At 47.6% G+C, this 23,611-nt stretch overlaps 1 protein-coding gene across 1 annotated transcript; it reads right to left on the bottom strand.

Moving 5' to 3' along the window:
• Positions 1-2,545: 2,545 nt before the first annotated feature.
• Positions 2,546-22,854, bottom strand: LOC116409665. Its single transcript, XM_031898444.1, has 2 exons — positions 22,483-22,854; positions 2,546-8,173 (listed from the first exon to the last, which is right to left on the bottom strand). The coding sequence occupies exon 2, from the start codon at positions 7,923-7,925 to the stop codon at positions 2,823-2,825; it is 5,103 nt and encodes a 1,700-aa protein (XP_031754304.1). The 5' UTR covers positions 7,926-8,173; positions 22,483-22,854; the 3' UTR covers positions 2,546-2,822.
• Positions 22,855-23,611: the final 757 nt, after the last annotated feature.

The raw sequence follows: 23,611 nt of genomic DNA, 5'->3' as shown, positions 1-23,611 counted from the left end.
TTGGGCTGGGGGGGGGCTGTTTGTGCCTCTGGGTACTGGGAATGCCAGGGGGGCTGTAAGGTGCCACAGACAGTCACTATTTATTGGGCTGGGGGGGCTGTTTGTGCCTCTGGGTACTGGGAATGCCAGGGGGCTGTAAGGTGCACAGACAGTCACTATTTATTGGCTGGGGGGGCTGTTTGTGCCTCTGGGTACTGGAATGCCAGGGGGCTGTAAGGTGCCACAGAAAGTCACTATTTATTGGGCTGGGGGGCTGTTTGTGCCTCTGGGTACTGGGAATGCCAGGGGGCTGTAAGGTGCCACAGACAGTCACTATTTATTGGGCTGGGGGGGCTGTTTGTGCTCTGGGGTACTGGGAATGCCAGGGGGCTGTAAGGTGCCACAGACAGTCACTATTTATTGGGCTGGGGGGGCTGTTTGTGCCTCTGGGTACTGGGAATGCCGGGGGGCTGTAAGGTGCCACAGACAGTCACTATTTATTGGGCTGGGGGGGGCTGTTTGTGCCTCTGGGTACTGGGAATGCCAGGGGGGCTGTAAGGTGCCACAGACAGTCACTATTTATTGGGCTGGGGGGGCTGTTTGTGCCTCTGGGTACTGGGAATGCCAGGGGGGCTGTAAGGTGCCACAGACAGTCACTATTTATTGGGCTGGGGGGGCTGTTTGTGCCTCTGGTACTGGGAATGCCAGGGGGCTGTAAGGTGCCACAGACAGTCACTATTATTGGGCGGGGGGCTGTTTGTGCCTCTGGGTACTGGGAATGCCAGGGGGGCTGTAAGGTGCCACAGAAAGTCACTATTTATTGGGCTGGGGGGCTGTTTGTGCCTCTGGGTACTGGGAATGCCAGGGGGCTGTAAGGTGCCACAGAAAGTCACTATTTATTGGGCTGGGGGGCTGTTTGTGCCTCTGGGTACTGGAATGCCAGGGGGCTGTAAGGTGCCACAGACAGTCACTATTTATGGGCTGGGGGGCTGTTTGTGCCTCTGGGTACTGGGAATGCCAGGGGGGCTGTAAGGTGCCACAGAAGTCACTATTTATTTGGCTTGGGGGGCTGTTTGTGCCTCTGGGTACTGGGAATGCCGGGGGGCTGTAATGGTGCACAGACAGTCACTATTTATTGGGCTGGGGGGCTGTTTGTGCCTCTGGGTACTGGGAATGCCAGGGGGCTGTAAGGTGCCACAGACAGTCACTTATTATTGGGCTGGGGGGGCTGTTTGTGCCTCTGGGTACTGGAATGCCAGGGGGGCTGTAAGGTGCCACAGACGTCACTATTTATTGGGCTGGGGGGGCTGTTTGTGCCTCTGGTACTGGAATGCCAGGGGGCTGTAAGGTGCACAGACAGTCACTATTTATTGGGCTGGGGGGGGCTGTTTGTGCCTCTGGGTACTGGGAATGCCAGGGGGGCTGTAAGGTGCCACAGACAGTCACTATTTATGGCTGGGGGGGCTGTTTGTGCCTCTGGGTACTGGGAATGCCAGGGGGGCTGTAAGGGTGCCACAGACAGTCACTATTTATTGGGCTGGGGGGCTGTTTGTGCCTCTGGGTACTGGGAATGCGCAGGGGGGCTGTAAGGTGCCACAGACAGTCACTATTATTGGCTGGGGGCTGTTTGTGCCTCTGGGTACTGGAATGCCAGGGGGCTGTAAGGTGCCACAGACAGTCACTATTTATTGGGCTGGGGGGGGCTGTTTGTGCCTCTGGGTACTGGGAATGCCAGGGGGGGCTGTAAGGTGCCACAGACAGTCACTATTTATTGGGCTGGGGGGGGGCGTTTGTGCCTCTGGGTACTGGAATGCCGGGGGGCTGTAAGGTGCCACAGACAGTCACTATTTATTGGGCTGGGGGGGGGCTGTTTGTGCCTCTGGGTACTGGAATGCCGAGGGCTGTAAGGTGCCACAGACAGTCACTATTTATTGGGCTGGGGGGGGCTGTTTGTGCCTCTGGGGTACTGGGAATGCCAGGGGGGCTGTAAGTGCCACAGACAGTCACTATTTATTGGGCTGGGGGGGGGGCTGTTTGTGCCTCTGGGTACTGGGAATGCCCGGGGGGCTGTAAGGTGCCACAGACAGTCACTATTTATTGGGCTGGGGGGGGGCTGTTGTGCCTCTGGGTACTGGGAATGCCAGGGGGGCTGTAAGGGTGCACAGACAGTCACTATTTATTGGGCTGGGGGGGGGCTGTTTGTCCTCTGGGTACTGGGAATGCCAGGGGGGCTGTAAGGTGCCACAGACAGTCACTATTTATTGGGCTGGGGGGGGGCTGTTTGTGCCTCTGGGTACTGGGAATGCCAGGGGGGCTGTAAGGTGCCACAGACAGTCACTATTTATTGGGCTGGGGGGGCTGTTGTTGGCCTCTGGTACTGGGAATGCCAGGGGGGCTGTAAGTGGCACAGACAGTCACTATTTTATGGGCTGGGGGGGCTGTTTGTGCCTCTGGGTACTGGGAATTGCCCGGGGGGCTGTAAGGTGCCACAGACAGTCACTATTTTTGGGCTGCGGGGGGGCTGTTTTGTGCCTCTGGGTACTGGAATGCCAATCTCTCTTTCCTTCAAATATTTAGTTTCATTAAATGTTGATTGTGATAATCTTGCACATTTTTCAAAAAGATAGAAATTGAATATATTCTACGTTACTAAGAGACAGATATATTGCAAAATGCTATAGTTATATGCGGTGTTATTAGGACACGCCCATTTCAGACCCCATTGTACAGAAAGTTACACATTTAGCAGATTTTTGTGTATAAAAACATGAATTTACAATTCTAGAAAACAAAAGCACATTTTGGATTCACCAACGGGTTGGGTTCCAGGTCCACATTCGAGGTCAGTACCCAAATGGCAAAGTAGTAAAGCCGTCTGTAAGTTGGCGTTTCGTGTAAACGCACTTTAGCGTTTTGCGCAGGGGGCGGGTTTCTATTTGCCAGTATCTATTCCTGGCAATTACCGGCTGTTGTACAGTGATGGTCCTCTGTTCCTCAGGGTCCGAGTGTTCGGAGAAGTCCAACACCTGATCCTTCAGTGAGTCAAAGTGAAGGTGTTGGACAGTCGAGGCATTTAGGGTTATTCCCTTGACCTTCAGGCACGTTTTACCATTGGACAACTTGTAGGCGTAGGTCTTGGGTCCGGCAGAGACAAACTCGACAATGTGTGTGCCGGCCGGAAGTTCGCTGGTAAGTTCTCCTAGATAATCGCCCAGTGGTGGATCCCACTCGCCCTCCTTGCTGATAAAGATCACCGAGTCCGTGTCGTGGTACAAACACCTCTCCTGTAGCTTGTCCAGGACGTTGTATAGTTCCAGCCGGGCGTAGGCCGTGGTAAAGGAAGCGATAAAAATATTGGAATTACGTGAGATGCCGGGACCACTCTTGGCGTATTTCCATTGGATAATGGCTGTCTCCTCGTCCATGAACTCAAGAGACAACACATCGTACTCTGGTAAAAACATGTAACGAAGAAACTGACCTGGGTCACTGACGACTGTTGTATTAGGTAGGTTCGTTTTTTGCCCAAATTTGCCCCACAGGGAATTCAGAAACAATTTAGCGATTTGCCTTCTTGCCGGGTTAACAGCGATATACTCCGGGCGTAACGTCACCCCTTCTCTCTCTTTATATTTGCTTATATACTCCTGCTTTTCTTTCTCATCGTCACACCCATTCGGATATCCCGACGCCTCTTGTTTGTCCCGGAGATGTAAGTTCACGTATTCCTCAAACAGTTTGTCGGTTCGTTGTTCGAAATGCCAAACTTCATAGATTTCACACAATTGGTAGCCCTTCTTCACGGCCAACTGAATTTCCATCGTGCACCAGGTTCCCGTCAGCGCCCGTTCTTCATCACTGTGCTGGCACTCTGAGGTCTGACCGTTGGAGGCGCAAGTGCGACATAAAGGAAACACGAGCTTCTCGTTCATCTTTACTGGAAGGACCGGGAAAAATTGACCTCTGGGCGGGTAGACTTTTACTTTGGCAAAGCCAAAATATGTACCAATATCCTGAAATTCTTTGTAGTAAATAACTGGGTGGCCCACAGGGTAGGCTTTTGTCTTATTAACAAAGGGGTAGAGACTGGTAAAATCATAATAAAGTATCTTCTCTCCGGGGGCTGCTTTGTGGTACAGTTTTACCGCATTTGTACGACCGCCATAAAGTGAATCCCGGGGCTCAAGGGGTTCAGGAAAGTTCATTTCCTGCAGGAAATTCTGCAAATTCTCGTCTTTTTCTAGTAACTGTTTCCACTCGTGTTCCCAGATCTCTTGAACTTCGTACCCTTCGGATTGTAGAATATCGTTTTTGAGCTCCTTTTTGTAGTGCAGTTGGTCGTAGGTGGTTTTCGTAACCGGATTAAAATCATCTTTATTGTAGCACTGGGGGCAGCCGTGGTAGAAACAACCGTGGAATTCGAAAGCAGTTGGCTTTCCACTGATTTCAGCAAAGCCGTCCAAGGAATAGTAACCAACCCGTTTCTCGCCACCTTGCAGAGCATGTTGTATTGTGATGCCTTCCTTGTGAGAGATGTACATTAACCACTGGATGGACGGCGTTGAGAATCGTTTCTGCCTTTTTTGATAATTGTCCGCGGGCAGGATCGCTATTGTATCTTCAGGGAGAAATTTAAACTTGTACATGGCCATGGACACTGAGGCCAATGTTGTGAGCTGAAAGGGGTCTACTTGTATTGTCTTTTCCGGGTTCTTTGGGTCCTCTTCCTTTGTCATCTCCATCACCCTATTCCTGAAACAGACACAAGCTTGCTTCAAGATACCGACGTCCTGCCGGCAATATTTTTTAAGCTCGGCCTGAAAATCGAATTGGCAATTTTTGTTTTCCTCGTACCAAACCATGAAATCGTCTTTTTCATCCGGCATCATATTCTCATGCCCAAAATACTCAGGGGAAGGCACTGGACCAACGTAGGTTTGGTTTTCTTCTGTATTGAAGAAATGCGGAAAATATCCCTTGGAATCTTGAAATCCCATGGCCTTTGGCAGCTTGCTAAGCTTCATGGGAAGGAAATTGAAAGAGTCAATGAATCGAATCTTGAAATCGGTCACCGTGACGCACAATAGTTTTCCGCCTTTTGCTAGAAAGTCCAGCTTGATGTTCTCTTTGAGCAGCTCCTGCACCACAAAGTAGGCATCGTACCTGCCGGCGTTGTGCGCTATGAAAGAAAACCCGGCAAACTTCTTTTGTATAAATGTTTCTCTAAAGTTCTTCAGGCAGTCGGGACCTTGGAACTCCCAGAACTGCTCAGAATCCAGTTTTACGGCATATATATAATTCGGAACGTGAATGCGATTTTCTTGCGTACATTCGCAATCGTAAACGATGTATTTGTCTGAAGTTGCCGGTGATTTTTTTCTCATGAAACACTGGTGACCAACGAAGGTTTCCACGTGTTGGAGGCAAGTTTGACACTGCTGACCTTTGCACTTATTTATATCGTGGTTACTAACGGTGTAACGGCCACATTTGTCACAATATCGTTTTTCCTTGCACGGGACTTTTTCCGAGCCAGCGAGGGTTTTGTGCAGTTGAAGACATTCTTGTGAACGGCAAAAAACACGGCAGTTATTACACCTTGGCTTTACTTTTGTCACCTCAGAGCAGTCTCGCCTGTGGCACGCCTTGCAAAAATACTTGCACGAATGACGATCTTTGCCGTGGAACTGCGTGTTACAGTATTCACAGAAGTAACTGTAGCCACAAAATGAGTTTATTTTTTTAATCCCATAGTAATGTCCCCTGTGCAGCAATAGGAATATAATTGGCTCTTTGCAGGGGTTGTTGGTTTGGAAAAATGTCCATTTACCGTAATTATGGTAGATGACTTTAATGGTCACCTGCAGATGTTTCTCAAAATCTGGAATGTCACTAAAACCGACTAACTGATTGGCTGGGATCTTCAGAGCATCATGAATCTCCTTTGCTTTCTGCAGCAGCGTAGCCTCTGATGGGAGGTCCTTACTCATCAGTGCACAGACGCTGGCGGCCAAGCACAGGTTACCTTCGTGGTTGTTAAAATCGAAGAGCCAGCGTTTTTTTTTTTTAATTAAATCACTGGCAGGAATTGAACTGAGAGATCTTCTGTCATTTGCTCCACCTTCTTTATTCTTCACAATGATGACAAGAAGTTTTAAGACACTATTAGAAAGGATTTCTCTGTTACTCTGTAACATCTTCTCCACGTTGTTCAGAAATGATTGAGCGTCGAACTCCGTATTAGATCTTCGAAATGAATATAATGGATCTCTGAGTCCTTCCCCGCTGAGTCGCAGCTGTACACGATCATTGGATCCAATCCTGGGCAGTATACTGTTCAGTAAATCCTGGACAGCGGTGTGTATGGCCTGTAGTGCTGCATTGAAAGACACTACTCTTTCCAAGTTCGCAAAGCGGAAATGCTCGGTGATTTCTACTACATTAAAACGGGCACGTTCTCGCTCATAGTGGTGAATACGTTCTAAATGCACCAGAGCATCTGCATTGTTTCCTAGCGACTGTGTGGGAGTTTCAGTCTCTTCTGACCTGGAATTCTGATGGTGCACACTTGGTGAATGATCTACAGAAGATGTTGAAGCATCGCCATCCTCATCCTGTGAACGTCTTGCTACAGGTACCACTGATATTTCGCCATTTCTCTCTTGTACAGTTGGTTCTGATGGAGGAGGCAGAGATATTTTTGAGGACTTATCCGGTACAGAAGGAACAGTAAGTATATCCATTTCAGGATTGTTATCTTGTATAGTATCTGCAGATATTTTAGGTGTATTCTCCAAAACCAGAAGTGGATGAATATTCTCCAATGCAGATGGAACAGAAGGTTGAGTAGACATTTTTTGAATGGTCTCCAGTTGAGAAGATGCGATACAAGGAACCCTGTGATCAGGATTCTCCACTACAGAAGGTACATGAGGAAGGTCCAATTCAGAAGGTCCAAGAAGATTAGAAGTCATGTCGGGGGTAATCTCCGATATAGAAGGTGGAGGAGGAGAAGTAGACATAGCAGGATTTTCCACTTTAGAAGGTATATGAGGATACATGTCCAATACAGATGGTCCAAGAAGAGTAGAAGTCATTTCGGGGGTATTCTCCAATATAGAAGGTAGAGGAAGAGAAGCAGACATGGCAGGATTCTCCACTTCAGAAGGTACATGAGGATACATGTCCAATACAGAAGGTCCAAGAAGAGTAGAAGTCATTTCGGGGGTATTCTCCAATATAGAAGGTAGAGGAAGAGAAGCAGACATGGCAGGATTCTCCACTTCAGAAGGTACATGAGGATACATGTCCAATACAGATGGTCCAAGAAGAGTAGAAGTCATTTCGGGGGTATTCTCCAATATAGAAGGTAGAGGAAGAGAAGCAGACATGGCAGGATTCTCCACTTCAGAAGGTACATGAGGATACATGTCCAATACAGATGGTCCAAGAAGAGTAGAAGTCATTTCGGGGGTATTCTCCAATATAGAAGGTAGAGGAAGAGAAGCAGACATGGCAGGATTCTCCACTTCAGAAGGTACATGAGGATACATGTCCAATACAGATGGTCCAAGAAGAGTAGAAGTCATTTCGGGGGTATTCTCCAATATAGAAGGTAGAGGAAGAGAAGCAGACATGGCAGGATTCTCCACTTCAGAAGGTACATGAGGATACATGTCCAATACAGAAGGTCCAAGAAGAGTAGAAGTCATTTCGGGAGTATTCTCCAATATAGAAGGTACACTAAAAGAAGCAGACATTTCTGGGGTATTCTCCAATACAGAAGGAATAGCAGGTTCGTGAATTTCATTAGTAATCCCAGGTACAGCCAATGCAGAACGTCTACGGTTTCTTATGATTCTGCTGACTATCATATTCCTTCTTGCTTCCATGCGTAGGCGCTGGTGATATCTAGTGCCACGTCTGCCTGATCTTCGACCGCTCATCTCTGATAAAAGGATCTGCTTAAATTGTCTTAGATCTTCAGTCTTTAATTTGGTGTAGTATCAGACTTCTTCTAGTGGTTAGAACCCTTCACTCTAGGACCATGGAATATAACTCTTGGGCTGTATGAGTTCATAAATTCAGAAAGACCATGTGCAAGCGTCGTTATGGTTGGTGGAGCCGCAAGCAGTAGTAAGAATGCCGTGACGATCACCCTGATGTTTGCTGCTTCAATCTTCTATTAGCCTTCCTGAAAAGTAGAAGAAGTACTGGTTAAAGAAATACCCTTATCAGACTGGGCTCATATTACATCCATTCTGGAAAATAATTTTACAAAAAGGAAAAAAAATGAATAAATAGATTTAAAAATTCACTCTAAGACTAAGGGGCCGATTCATTCGAATCCCGATTGGGAAAAATTCGGATTGGATACGATAATTTCTGAAGATCACAAGATCCTGGCCCAAGGAAAGTCACGATACTGAAGCTTGAATGAATAATGAAACTTTTGTACTTGTTGCGACAAATATGATTTTGTCGGAAAGTACGAAAAAGTTGCGGAAATTAACAAAAATTTTGTAGAAAATACGCACAGTTCTAAAACTATGAATTTTTAGTATTCGGACTCATTCGTACTTGCCACTCCCACCGACACAAATGTCAACTAGAATAACACAAAGTAGAGGGTTCCTCAGCGAAATGCTCTTCCAACCCAACTCCCATGTTGTTTAGTCACTCAAAGACTAAGGTCCCCCCACATGATAATTTGTACCACTGACATTGGTTCTACAATGGTCATGAATCGTAGTACGTGAGGAGTTAACAAGTTCCTGTCTCTCCAACTGGCTCCCCTTCAACAGAATGAGGATGTCTCCACTCCCACCGACACAAATGTCAACTAGAATAACACAAAGTAGAGGGTTCCTCAGCGAAATGCTCTTCCAACCCAACTCCCATGTTGCCTGGTCACTCAAAGACTAAGGTCCCCCCACAAGATAATTTGTACCACTGACATTGGTTCTACAATGGTCGTAGGAATTGTACTACGTGAGGAGTTAACAAGTTCCTGTCTCTCCAACTGGCTCCCCTTCAACAGAATGAGGATGTCTCCACTCCCACCGACACAAATGTCAACTAGAATAACACAAAGTAGAGGGTCCCTCAGCGAAATGCTCTTCCAACCCAACTCCCATGTTGTCTAGTCACTCAAAGACTAAGGTCCCCCCACAAGATCATTTGTAACACTGACATTGGTTCTACAATGGTCGTGAGTCGTAGCACGTGAGGAGTTAACAAGTTCCTGTCTCTCCAACTGGCTCCCCTTCAACAGAATGAGGATTTCTCTACTCCCACCGACGCAAATGTCAACTAGAATTACAAAAAGTAGAGGGTTCCTCAGCGAAATGCTCTTCCAACCCAACTCCCATGTTGCCTGGTCACTCAAAGACTAAGGTCCACCCACAAGATCATTTGTACCACGGACATTGGTTCTACAATGGTCATGAGTCATAGTACGTGTGGAGTTAACAAGTTCCTGTCTCTCCAACTGGCTCCCCTTCAACAAAATGAGGACGTCTCCACTCCCACCGACACAAATGTCAACTGAAATAACATAAAGTAGAGGGTTCCTCAGTGAAATGCTCTTCCAACCCAACTCCCATGTTGCCTGGTCACTCACAGACTAAGGTCCCACCACAAGATCATTTGTACCACTGACATTGGTTCTACAATGCTCATGAGTCGTAGTATGCGAGTTGTTAACAAATTCCTGTCTCTCCAACTGGCTCCCCTTCAACAGAATGAGGATGTCTCCACTAAAATAAGACAAAGTAGAGGGTTCCTCAGCGAAATGCTCTTCCAACCCAACTCCCATGTTGCCTGGTCACTCAGAGACTAAGGTCCCCCACAAGATAATTTGTACCACTGACATTGGTTCTACAATGGTCGTGAGTCGTAGCACGTGAGGAGTTAACAAGTTCCTGTCTCTCCTACTGGCTCCCCTTCAACAGAATGGGGATGTCGCCACTCCCACCGACACAAATGTCAACTACAATTACACAAAGTAGGGGGTTCCTCAGCGAAATGCTCTTCCAACCCAACTCCCATGTTGCCTGGCCACTCACAGACTAAGGTCCCCCCACAAGATCATTTGTACCACGGACATTGGTTCTACAATGGTCATGAGTCGTAGGAGTTAACAAGTTCCTGTCTCTCCAACTGGCTCCCCTTCAACAGAATGGGGATGTCTCTACTCCCACCGACACAAATGTCAACTACAATTACACAAAGTAGAGGGTTCCTCAGCGAAATGCTCTTCCAACCCAACTCCCATGTTGTGTAGTCACTCAAAGACTAAGGTCCCCCCACAAGATCATTTGTACCACGGACATTGGTTCTACAATGGTCATGAGTCGTAGGAGTTAACAAGTTCCTGTCTCTCCACCTGGCTCCCCTTCAACAGAATGAGGATGCCTCTACTCCCACCGACACAAATGTCAACTAGAATAACACAAAGTAGAGGGTTCCTCAGCGAAATGCTCTTCCAACCCAACTCCCATGTTGCCTGGCCACTCACAGACTAAGGTCCCCCCACAAGATCATTTGTACCACGGACATTGGTTCTACAATGGTCATGAGTCGTAGGAGTTAACAAGTTCCTGTCTCTCCAACTGGCTCCCCTTCAACAAAATGAGGACGTCTCCACTCCCACCGACACAAATGTCAACTGAAATAACATAAAGTAGAGGGTTCCTCAGTGAAATGCTCTTCCAACCCAACTCCCATGTTGCCTGGTCACTCACAGACTAAGGTCCCACCACAAGATCATTTGTACCACTGACATTGGTTCTACAATGCTCATGAGTCGTAGTATGCGAGTTGTTAACAAATTCCTGTCTCTCCAACTGGCTCCCCTTCAACAGAATGAGGATGTCTCCACTAAAATAAGACAAAGTAGAGGGTTCCTCAGCGAAATGCTCTTCCAACCCAACTCCCATGTTGCCTGGTCACTCAGAGACTAAGGTCCCCCACAAGATAATTTGTACCACTGACATTGGTTCTACAATGGTCGTGAGTCGTAGCACGTGAGGAGTTAACAAGTTCCTGTCTCTCCTACTGGCTCCCCTTCAACAGAATGGGGATGTCGCCACTCCCACCGACACAAATGTCAACTACAATTACACAAAGTAGGGGGTTCCTCAGCGAAATGCTCTTCCAACCCAACTCCCATGTTGCCTGGCCACTCACAGACTAAGGTCCCCCCACAAGATCATTTGTACCACGGACATTGGTTCTACAATGGTCATGAGTCGTAGGAGTTAACAAGTTCCTGTCTCTCCAACTGGCTCCCCTTCAACAAAATGAGGACGTCTCCACTCCCACCGACACAAATGTCAACTGAAATAACATAAAGTAGAGGGTTCCTCAGTGAAATGCTCTTCCAACCCAACTCCCATGTTGCCTGGTCACTCACAGACTAAGGTCCCACCACAAGATCATTTGTACCACTGACATTGGTTCTACAATGCTCATGAGTCGTAGTATGCGAGTTGTTAACAAATTCCTGTCTCTCCAACTGGCTCCCCTTCAACAGAATGAGGATGTCTCCACTAAAATAAGACAAAGTAGAGGGTTCCTCAGTGAAATGCTCTTCCAACCCAACTCCCATGTTGCCTGGTCACTCAGAGACTAAGGTCCCCCACAAGATAATTTGTACCACTGACATTGGTTCTACAATGGTCGTGAGTCGTAGCACGTGAGGAGTTAACAAGTTCCTGTCTCTCCTACTGGCTCCCCTTCAACAGAATGGGGATGTCGCCACTCCCACCGACACAAATGTCAACTACAATTACACAAAGTAGGGGGTTCCTCAGCGAAATGCTCTTCCAACCCAACTCCCATGTTGCCTGGCCACTCACAGACTAAGGTCCCCCCACAAGATCATTTGTACCACGGACATTGGTTCTACAATGGTCATGAGTCGTAGGAGTTAACAAGTTCCTGTCTCTCCAACTGGCTCCCCTTCAACAGAATGAGGATGCCTCTACTCCCACCGACACAAATGTCAACTAGAATAACACAAAGTAGAGGGTTCCTTAGTGAAATGCTCTTCCAACCCAACTCCCATGTTGCCTGGCCACTCACAGACTAAGGTCCCCCCACAAGATCATTTGTACCACGGACATTGGTTCTACAATGGTCATGAGTCGTAGGAGTTAACAAGTTCCTGTCTCTCCTACTGGCTCCCCTTCAACAGAATGAGGATGTCGCCACTCCCACCGACACAAATGTCAACTAGAATAACACAAAGTAGAGGGTTCCTCAGCGAAATGCTCTTCCAACCCAACTCCCATGTTGTCTTGTCACTCAAAGACTAAGGTCCCCCCACAAGATAATTTGTACCACTGACATTGGTTCTACAATGGTCATGAGTCGTAGTACGTGTGGAGTTAACAAGTTCCTGTCTCTCCATCGCTGGTTAAGAAGCAATTTGGTTGTTCCAGGATCTCAACTACGTAGGGGGAGATGGTAAGTTCCTGAAACAACCAAACTGATTTGTGGGCTAAAACATTTTTAGATATAGTATATTGTTTGGAGGCGATGAGTTTTTTTTAATTTTTTTATGATAAACCCCGTCCTGTATATTTAAGCACAATAAACAGGGAAATCATTTCATCGCTCCCAAAATTGTTCTTTTATAGTTTTAGCTTTTTTAAAAAATTCCGTTTTTCCCCCTCTATAAAATTTCCCCTAAAGAATGGCATATCACTCCCAAAAACAGTTAATGAAGTTTTGCCTATTTTAATTAAATACATTTTTAAAAAAAAAAGTAAATAGTTCTTCCAATTTCTTTAGTAAAAGTTTTGACTTTAATAAAAAAATCTTTTCATTAAAAAAAGTTATTTTTAATATTACGAACTAGGGGACAAATGCACTAAACATTTTGCTAATATGATTAAGAAATTGCAGCCCACAACACATATCCTATCGATCAAAGATGCTAAGCAGAAAACACACCATGACACAATCAATATTGCAAAAGCATTCCAAGAATATTACCAAACACTCTACAAACTGCCGACTCCAACAGCACCAAAAAAGGAAATAGAGGTGATAGATGACTTTATAAAACAAGCAAACCTACCCTCACTATCTACTGAACAAAGAGAAACACTAGTGTGCCGCGAGATGTTGCCTGGTGTGCCTTAGGCAGGGCACCAATGTACTAGGGGGGCACTGCTCTTGGCACCAATGTACTAGGGGGGCACTGCTCTTGGCACCAATGTACTAGGGGGGCACTGCTGCTGGGCAGCAATGTACTAGGGGGGCACTGCTCTTGGCACCAATGTACTAGGGGGGCACTGCTGCTGGGCACCAATGTACTAGGGGGGCACTGCTCTTGGCACCAATGTACTAGGGGGGCACTGCTCTTGGCACCAATGTACTAGGGGGGCACTGCTCTTGGCACCAATGTACTAGGGGGGCACTGCTCTTGGCACCAATGTACTAGGGGGGCACTGCTGCTGGGCACCAATGTACTAGGGGGGCACTGCTCTTGGCACCAATGTACTAGGGGGGCACTGCTGCTGGGCACCAATGTACTAGGGGGGCACTGCTGCTGGGCACCAATGTACTAGGGGGGCACTGCTCTTGGCACCAATGTACTAGGGGGGCACTGCTCTTGGCACCAATGTACTAGGGGGGCACTGCTCTTGGCACCAATGTACTAGGGGGGCACTGCTGCTGGGCACCAATGTACTAGGGGGGCACTGCTCTTGGCACCAATGTACTAGGGGGGCACTGCTGCTGGGCACCAATGTACTAGGGGGCACTGCTCTTGGCACCAATGTACTAGGGGGGCACTGCTCTTGGCACCAATGTACTGGGGGGCACTGCTGCTGGGCACCAATGTACTAGGGGGGCACTGCTCTTGGCACCAATGTACTAGGGGGGCACTGCTCTTGGCACCAATGTACTGGGGGGCACTGCTGCTGGGCACCAATGTACTAGGGGGGCACTGCTCTTGGCACCAATGTACTAGGGGGGCACTGCTGCTGGGCACCAATGTACTAGGGGGGCACTGCTCTTGGCACCAATGTACTAGGGGGCACTGCTCTTGGCACCAATGTACTAGGGGGGCACTGCTCTTGGCACCAATGTACTAGGGGGGCACTGCTGCTGGGCACCAATGTACTAGGGGGCACTGCTCTTGGCACCAATGTACTAGGGGGGCACTGCTGCTGGGCACCAATGTACTAGGGGGGCACTGCTGCTGGGCACAGAGTTAAATTTTTTAACATTTTCTAATGGTGGTGTGCCTCGTGATTTTTTTCATGAAACAAGTGTGCCTTTGCCCAAAAAAGGTTGAAAAACACTGCACTAGGCAACCCATTCACAACCCAAGAAGTAGCAGAAACAATAGATTCCCTACCGACAGGAAAAAGCCCCGGCCCAGACGGTTACAGCGCACTATACTACAAATCCTTTAAGAAAGAAATATGCCCCCTAATGTGCAATAACTATATAGATGACAGACACAATTTCCATAAACAAGCAATGGAAGCGCATATCACAATAATCCCTAAACAAGGAAAAGACCCACAACTATGCTCTAGCTACACCATACCTCCCAACATTCGAAAAATGAAAAGAGGGACAAAAAGATTTGGTGCGCGCAGCGCGGCAATTTTTTGACCACGCCCCCTTTTGTGGCCACGCCCCAATTACCACACCCCATTTTATATAGGTGAAATGGCGGGATCAAACGAAAATGTGCTATACCCTCATCCTGTACGACCTAAGGAAAACAATATAGCAACTCCTACATATAAATACAAATATAGAGAGAAGGCAGTCAGTTATAAGTGAGTTATAACTATCTACCAGTTTTGCCCCCCATACACAGTAGCCCCATACACAGTACCCCCCCATACACAGTATCCCCCCATGCACAGTACCCCCCCATACACAGTAGCCCCCCATACACAGTGCCCCCCCCATACACAGTATCCCCCAATACACAGTAGCCCCCTATACACAGTATCCCCCCATACACAGTAGCCCCCTATACACAGTAGCCCCCCCATACACAGTAGCCCCCCATACACAGTGCCCCCCCCATACACAGTATCCCCCAATACACAGTAGCCCCCTATACACAGTATCCCCCCATACACAGTAGCCCCCCATAAACAGTAGCCCCCCCATACACAGTACCCCCACTACACAGTACCCCCCAATACACAGTACCCCCCAATACACAGTAGCCCCCAATACACAGTAGCCCCCAATACACAATAGCCCCCAATACACAGTAGCCCCCCCATACACAGTGCCCCCTATACACAGTAGCCCCCAATACACAGTGCCCCTATACACAGTACCCCCCAATACACAGTAGCCCCCAATACACAGTGCCCCTATACACAGTAGCCCCCAATACACAGTGCCCCTATACACAGTACCCCCCAATACACAGTAGCCCCCAATACACAGTGCCCCTATACACAGTAGCCCCTAATACACAGTACCCCCCAATACAAAGTGTCCCCCTATCACAGTAGCCCCTAATACACAGTAGCCCCCCATACACAGTGCCCCCTATACACAGTAGCCCCCAATACACAGTGCCCCTATACACAGTGCCCCCAATACACAGTAGCCCCCAATACACAGTGCCCCTATACACAGTAGCCCCCAATACACAGTGCCCCTATACACAGTACCCCCCAATACACAGTAGCCCCCAATACACAGTGCCCCTATACACAGTAGCCCCTAATACACAGTACCCCCCAATACAAAGTGTCCCCCTATCACAGTAGCCGCCCATTCATAGTACCTCCCACAGGCGGATAAATTGAAAGCCAGACATTCCCAACCTGTAGCCATATAGCTTTGCGGCTTCGTTATGCCTCTCCTTGTGCAGCGCGACAGGCCCTTTTATAAGGTTGCGCCCCCTGCGTAATGATGTCACACCCACAGGCGCAACCTTATAAAAGGGCCTGTCGCGCTGCACAAGGAGAGGCATAACGAAGGGAAGCCGCAGAAGAAGCAAGTACATCCGGCCACAGCCAGCGCATCGCGCTGTGCCGGATAGTTCCATGAATGTCCCGCAATGCGGAAAAATCCCGGTGGGCCCCGGCCCTAGTGGGCCCCAGCGGCCTAGTCCGACATTTGCCGGCGCTCCCCGCTACTGACTGTTCCTCCCCGACGCGTTCAATTTATACACGCTTGGGGAGGACGTCAGGCGGGGGCACTGCGAGGGGGTTAGGGGGGCCCCTGGGGGGGTTAGGGGACGCGGCTGGGGCACCCGGTGGGCCCTGCACCCCCCAGTCCGACCCTGGGAGGGCTCACACTCCCCGACCCTCAGCGCTACTATGCAGCGATCCACCTTGCAAGAATAAAAAGCTGGTCCATGGCTATAAACGAGAAACCCTGGGTAGCCTTAGAAAGAATGAGCTCAGAAACACCTCTCACAAACTTTTTATGGACTGACCAACCCTTGATAAATAAAGACATGAAAAACCACCCCCTGATAGGCCCCACGTTTAGATGGTGGTTCAAAAACAGACAAAGTAAGGAATTAACCGCATCCCCATATATACTACAACCATTATCACAAAACCCCGCCTTTACTCCAAGTATGGATAAAGGAACCTTTAAAAACTGGCAGGAGAAAGACGAGAAACCCACCAAGATAAAAGACTTTATTAAAAACGACAAAGTACTCCCCCTAGCTGAAATACAAAAACATTGGGGCCAAACACCCCGAGACATATGGAACTACCACCAACTCCACCATTACATATCCAAAACAAAAAATAGGAACTGGAACAGACCATTAACAACATGGGAAAGCCTACTAGACAAACCAGACCCCATAGATAAAGCGATCTCGACATTATACAAACTACTCACTACAAACATAACCACATCTAAACAATCATTCCAACAGGAATGGGAAAAAGACCTTGAAACAGAACTAACTGAACAGATATGGGAAAAAATCTTTACGACAATCCACAAATCAGCAAGAGCAGTAAGAATAAGAGAAATGAATTACAAACTGGCCACTAGATGGCACCACACACCCGCGAAACTTAAAAAAATGTATAATAATAGTTCAAACCTCTGTTGGAGGTGCGAAACAGATGTAGGAACACACCTCCACATCTGGTTCTCTTGCCCCCACTTGAAACTATTTTGGAGCAAGATCATCTCAGATATACACAGCATCACCTAGATACCGATCCAAGACACAGAGCCCGTGACGATTCTCCTAAATGTCACCCCAGATAGAAAAAAAACCCTGTCAGCGCCATTGGGGGGGGGGAGCGGGGAGGTGGGCGGAGTTGGCCGACCGGGTTGCCTAGGGCGCCCGGTCGGCTTGGCCCGCCCCTGAATAAAACGAATATCTGATAGATAAATTGATGTACTAGGGATACACCTATTGTCATGATTGTACTGATAATACATATATACTGTAACTAATTGTCTGATTACCCCTCCCTTCTTCCCTTCTGTACCCCCATTATTTGTTACAAAATAAAGAATATTTAAAAAAAAAAAAAAAGTTATTTTTTTTTCTTTTTAGAAAAAAGTTCATTATAAAATCATGAAATTTGAATGACATTTTTTTATTTAACCATTTTAGATTTTTTTGAAAGTTTTTTTTTTTTTTAAATGTTATAGTTAAAAATCCATATAAGAACTTTCCTTGGGAGTGATATGCTTTAAAAATAATAATAATAATAATAATAATAATCAAGTAAATTAATAAATATTTTACTACACCCTCCATCATCTTTGATTTTTAATAAAAATCATGGAATCCTGTTCCCAGCTACAAAAATAAGGTGTTTTTTTTGCTTTTTAAAAATGTACTAAACCGTAAATGTTGTTTTTTTTACAAAAATACTAAGAAAAGAACATTTTCGGGAACAATTTTTTTTTTTGGTTGTTGTTGAAAATGTTTTTCATAAAAAAAATTGGGGAAATTATATATATTTTTTTAATTTTTTTAAAGTGACTAAGAACTGTAAACTGGAAAAAAAAAACCCCAAAAACATTTAGGGGTTTAGGAGAAGTTGAGCCCATAAATTATCTGAGCGCCCCCACATGCAAGCCTGATTAAATATAGAATATAACACAGGAGGAATGTCGGGCTTGAACATTTTTGGGAAATCTTTTTTTTTTTTTTTTTTAAATTGACTAAAAAATTTAGTAAAATAAATGAAAAAAAAAATTTTTTTTGGTGCACTTGGTGTAAATATGTGGGAGCAGGAGTGGAGGAGAAGTTGAGCGCGGCTAGCCCGGAAATCGTCTGAGCGCCCCTACGTGCAAGCTTGATTAAATATGGAAGATAACACAGGAGGAATGTCGGGCTTGAACATTTTTGGGAATTTTTTTTTTTTTGTTGAAATTGACTAAAAAACTTGGTAAAATAAAAAAAATATATATTTTTTTTAGCCCGGAAATCGTCTGAGCGCCCCCACGTGCAAGCTTGATTAAATATCGAAGATGACGCAGGAGGGCTCCACCCTCCTGCGTCATCTTGGATATTTAAAGAAGCTTGCACGTGGGGGCGCTCAGACGATTTCCGGGCTAGCCGCGCTCAACTTCTCCTCCACTCCTGCTCCCACATATTTACACCAAGTGCACCAACCAACCATCCAGCAATACAAGCACAGATGAGATATTTGCCCTTATTAATAGTCGTGCCGTCGTGACCAATAGAAATGAAGGTGCTGGGACGCCAGGAGATTAAGTGACTCGTCCAAGGTCACAAGGAGCTGACAGTGGGAATCGAACCGGTGCCGCCAGCTTGACTTCCCGTGTCACTGCAGAGCCCTAAGCCTCTACACCAACCCCTCATCCCTAAACTCTTCATGACTCGCCACCGACCTAAACGGCAGGCTTGTCCTCCTGCTTCAGAAATGGCGGGAAACGCGAGAGTGATGTAATCTAGGGCGTTGTCAGCCATGATGAGTCAGAGTTCAGAAATGGCGGGAAACACGTGTGTCATATAATTTACGAAGTTGTCAGCCATGATGAGTCACGCTGAGTTCAGGTAGGTGTGGCTTATATCTTAGGGGCGGGGCATCAGAATATGTGGCTCCATACTACTTGGAATATTCTCCTACTAACGGACTTTGGTCCAATAAAAGTCAAAAATGTGACAAATAACAGCAAAATAGTGACATGAGCAGGAGGCGGCAGATAAGGAGGCGGGGTTTTATGACTGCGGGAAAGTATAATCGTATATTTATCTACTCACAAACACACGTCTGTCGGTGTCTTACGCCCTTAAGGGGAGGGAAAACTCGGCACAGGGTAAGAAATGAAACTGAAAGAGAATTCCGTTGAGGGAGAGGAGGAATGTAATGATGGGGCAGATGAAGGAGCGGGGCAGAGGAAAGGGGTGAGAGAGAGGGTGAATAATAGGGAGGACCAAGGGGGCAAAGGGAAACTGCTCAGCAATGAATTTGGGGGCTTAAAGATCTCCTAGGGGGCGGAGCCTAATGTAAGGACTGCAGCAGCTGCCTCCATCACCATCAGCAACGTTCCTGTCTGTAAGTACATCCAACCCTCTATGTTCTTTCCCTAGAAACCATCAGCACCATGAGGTTACTCTGTATCATCTGCCCCCCCCTGTATAGGTGCCTATTATTTGCCATAGGAAAGCTTGGCAGGGGCAGGGCAAACTAAACAACTGCATATTATGAACATCTAGTGTGTCAGGAAGGCATTATAATCAAAGGGGGGTAATTAAGTGACATCAGGGGCAAGAAGGAAGCGGCTACTTACAGTAACCAGGACGGTGCTCTCAGAAGTCTCTTCTGCTATAGGAGAAATGGTGGGAAACATGGTTTTTATTTCCAAGCTAAACCCCGCCCACCGACAGTGATTGGATGATGGTTTCACCTCACTGTGATGGGGACGGGGTAGTTCACAGAAGTGGGTGTTTGTGGGGCAGTTTGGATCAGGAATTCCCCATGGGGTGGGACAAAGCAGATGCTTTAGTGCATATGTGTCAAACTGGCGGCCCGCGGGCCACATCCGGCCCAGCATGTAATTATATCCGGCCCGCTGTGACACATGCGCGTAGGGTTGGCGCGCGCATTCGCCGTCATTCAAACGGCAGAGACAGAGAGAGCTGGCGGGAGAAACCGGGAGTTCTGGCGCTTGCTTGATTTTTTGGCTGCTGCTGCTGCTGCTGGGGCTGCCAAATTGGCTAATATATAGTGTTGGCTGCTGCCACAGGGACAGATGGGGGCAATAATATGGCTGCTGGCACAGTTACACGGGGCAATAATATGGCTGCTGGCTCAGGTACATGGGGCAATAATATGGCTGCTGCCACAGGGACAGATGGGGGGCAATAATATGGCTGCTGGCACAGGTACATGGGGCAATAATATGGCTGCTGGCACAGGTACATGGGGCAATAATAAGGCTGCTGGCACAGGTACATGGGGCAATAATATGGCTGCTGGCTCAGGTACATGGGGCAATAATATGGCTGCTGGCACAGGTACATGGGGCAATAATATGGCTGCTGGCACAGGGACAGATGGGGGGCAATAATATGGCTGCTGGCACAGGTACATGGGGCAATAATATGGCTGCTGGCACAGGTACATGGGGCAATAATATGGCTGCTGGCTCAGGTACATGGGCAATAATATGGCTGCTGGCACAGGTACATGGGGCAATAATATGGCTGCTGGCACAGGTACATGGGGCAATAATATGGCTGCTGGCACAGGTACATGGGGGCAATAATATGGCTGCTGGCTCAGGTACATGGGGCAATAATATGGCTGCTGGCTCAGGTACATGGGGCAATAATATGGCTGCTGGCTCAGGTACATGGGGCAATAATATGGCTGCTGGCTCAGGTACATGGGGCAATAATATGGCTGCTGGCACAGGTACATGGGGCAATAATATGGCTGCTGGCACAGGTACATGGGGCAATAATATGGCTGCTGGCTCAGGTACATGGGGCAATAATATGGCTGCTGGCTCAGGTACATGGGGGCAATAATATGGCTGCTGGCTCAGGTACATGGGGCAATAATATGGCTGCTGGCTCAGGTACATGGGGGCAATAATATGGCTGCTGGCTCAGGTACACGGGGCAATAATATGGCTGCTGGCTCAGGTACACGGGGCAATAATATGGCTGCTGGCACAGGTACATGGGGCAATAATATGGCTGCTGGCACAGGTACATGGGGCAATAATATGGCTGCTGGCACAGGTACATGGGGCAATAATATGGCTGCTGGCACAGGTACATGGGGCAATAATATGGCTGCTGGCACAGGTACATGGGGCAATAATATGGCTGCTGGCACAGGTACATGGGGCATAATATGGCTGCTGGCTCAGGTACATGGGGCAATAATATGGCTGCTGGCACAGGTACATGGGGGCAATAATATGGCTGCTGGCACAGGTACACGGGGCAATAATATGGCTGCTGGCACAGGTACATGGGGGCAATAATATGGCTGCTGGCACAGGTACATGGGGCAATAATATGGCTGCTGGCACAGGTACATGGGGCAATAATATGGCTGCTGGCACAGGTACATGGGGCAATAATATGGCTGCTGGCACAGGTACATGGGGCAATAATATGGCTGCTGGCTCAGGTACATGGGGCAATAATATGGCTGCTGGCACAGGTACATAAACAAACTTCTTACCAAAAAACAGATGCCAGGTTTCCAGCTCTGATAAAATGATATAAGAGCAAAGACAACTGAATTTTAGTGAGTTCAATAAATGTTTATCCTGTTCAGCCCGCGACCTAAAGTGTGTTTTGAATTTTGGCCCCCTGTGCAATTGAGTTTGACCCCCCTGCTTTAGTGAATGGGTAGAAAGGGCACTGGCCCAGTGCCTTGGCCCCCACCAGCACCCACTGTCAGCAAAACTATACTAATGAAATGCTATTTTAACTCCTACTATGGCCACTTCTGCCCCCTACACTCAGCTATCAACCTTATTTAATGTTATATAGGGCCCCCACTTGCCTCTGCTAGCGCCCCCCAGCACGGCGTCGTCTGTTACTGAACATTTATAGAAAATAAAACTGACTTTGAAGGTTCCTTTGAGTATCATAAGAGATAATGTGCCCCCTACTGTAAATGATAAGGATATTAGCAGTCACTGAGGGGTTCTGTGCCCATATAAAGGCACAAGGCTGCAGGCTGAGTTATACAGGGAACTCTGAGTATCACTCATGTATTATAAGGGATAATGTACCCCCTACTGTAAATGATAAGGATATTAGCAGTCACTGAGGGGTTCTGTGCCCCCCATATAAAGGCACAAGGCTGCAGGCTGAGTTATACAGGGAACTCTGAGTATCACTCATGTATTATACGGGATAATGTACCCCCTACTGTAAATGATAAGGATATTAGCAGTCACTGAGGGGTTCTGGGGCCCATGCATAGAGAACCTGGCAAAGTTCTGCAGAGGCTGCCCCCGCCGTAGCTGCATACAATAGATAAGGCCTTAAAATCCTGTTACAGTGACACCTACTGGCCATGTGCAGAAACACCGCTGAGAGATCAATAGGTTGCCCCTCGCCAGGCTAAATCTGGGCACCAGTGTTTCAACCCCAGCGAGGGTACGGCGGCGATTTGCCCATCATCATGTGACATCAGCGGAAGTGACATCACGGCGCGATCCCTGCATGCTTACTGCACATGCACACATTGGAATCTGATAGGAAAAAAAACGCAATAACAGGTGAAAAAACGGGAAAAAGGGGTCCGAAACTGGGCGACCCCTGGGGAAATTGGGGGAGTTGACACGTCTGACAGACACAGGCATATGCAAGTTAGGGTAAGGAAGGGTTAAAGAGAAAAAGTTTTCAGCTTCTGTGTTTATGTGACAAAAATTCACAAGATTTTTAGAATTCGGATTCGGTTTGGCCAAAGGCATGGAGTTGGCCGAATCCTGCTGATAAAGGCCCAATCTTGGCCGGATACCAAACCGAATCCAGGATTTGGTGCATCCCTACCAGGCAGGTATTTGCCAGTAAAGTCACACCCCCTATAACCAGAGCCCCGCCCCTACCCTGGCCATTTCCCTGCCCAGCCCGCTGCCGCCCCAGGGCCCCTACATCCTCCAAAGGGTCCCCACTGGGTGCCTAATCCCCCCTGCATAGCGTTGGCGCGTGGGGGGGTTATTAGCAGCCCCAATTATGCCATCACCCCGCCCCCAAGTGACATCACTGCCCACCCCAGACGCTAAGGGCAGTATAGTTGGGGAGAAAAGATGGCCGCCCTACACTGAGGGGCAGTTAGAGAATATCCACAATACAGCTGGGAACTGCTCCCCCCTCCCGCAGGGCATTGGTTACCCCCATGGGACCCCCAGGGCAGGTTAACTCTTTCACACCCCTAAATTAATGACTAAATATTCTTTCCCCAATGCCAGACAAACCGTTTTTTGTGGACAGTCGTTGCTATACAGTATATATTGGTCTCTAAACCTTCTGTCTCGGAGGGGGTCACTAGTGCTTGTTGCTTAGCAACATAAGAGTATAGCCCCCCCCCCCCTGCAAAATGAAACTGGCCAAACTATAAATCTCCAGGGCCCATTGTGTAGCAGGGGGGGTAAGTAGGGGTAGGGAGGCACTTTCTCTCTCAGGGGGGGGAGCAGC

The sequence above is a fragment of the Xenopus tropicalis genome, chromosome 3, assembly GCF_000004195.4.
Source record: "Xenopus tropicalis strain Nigerian chromosome 3, UCB_Xtro_10.0, whole genome shotgun sequence".
Lineage (NCBI taxonomy): Eukaryota > Metazoa > Chordata > Amphibia > Anura > Pipidae > Xenopus > Xenopus tropicalis.
Note: the sequence above shows the minus strand (reverse complement) of the source record. Positions and strands in the feature narration are given on the sequence as shown.

Coding starts and splice junctions, on each gene's coding strand:
- LOC116409665 (XM_031898444.1), bottom strand. CDS start 7,925: ATGAGCGGTCGAAGATCAGGCAGACGTGGCACTAGATATCACCAGCGC.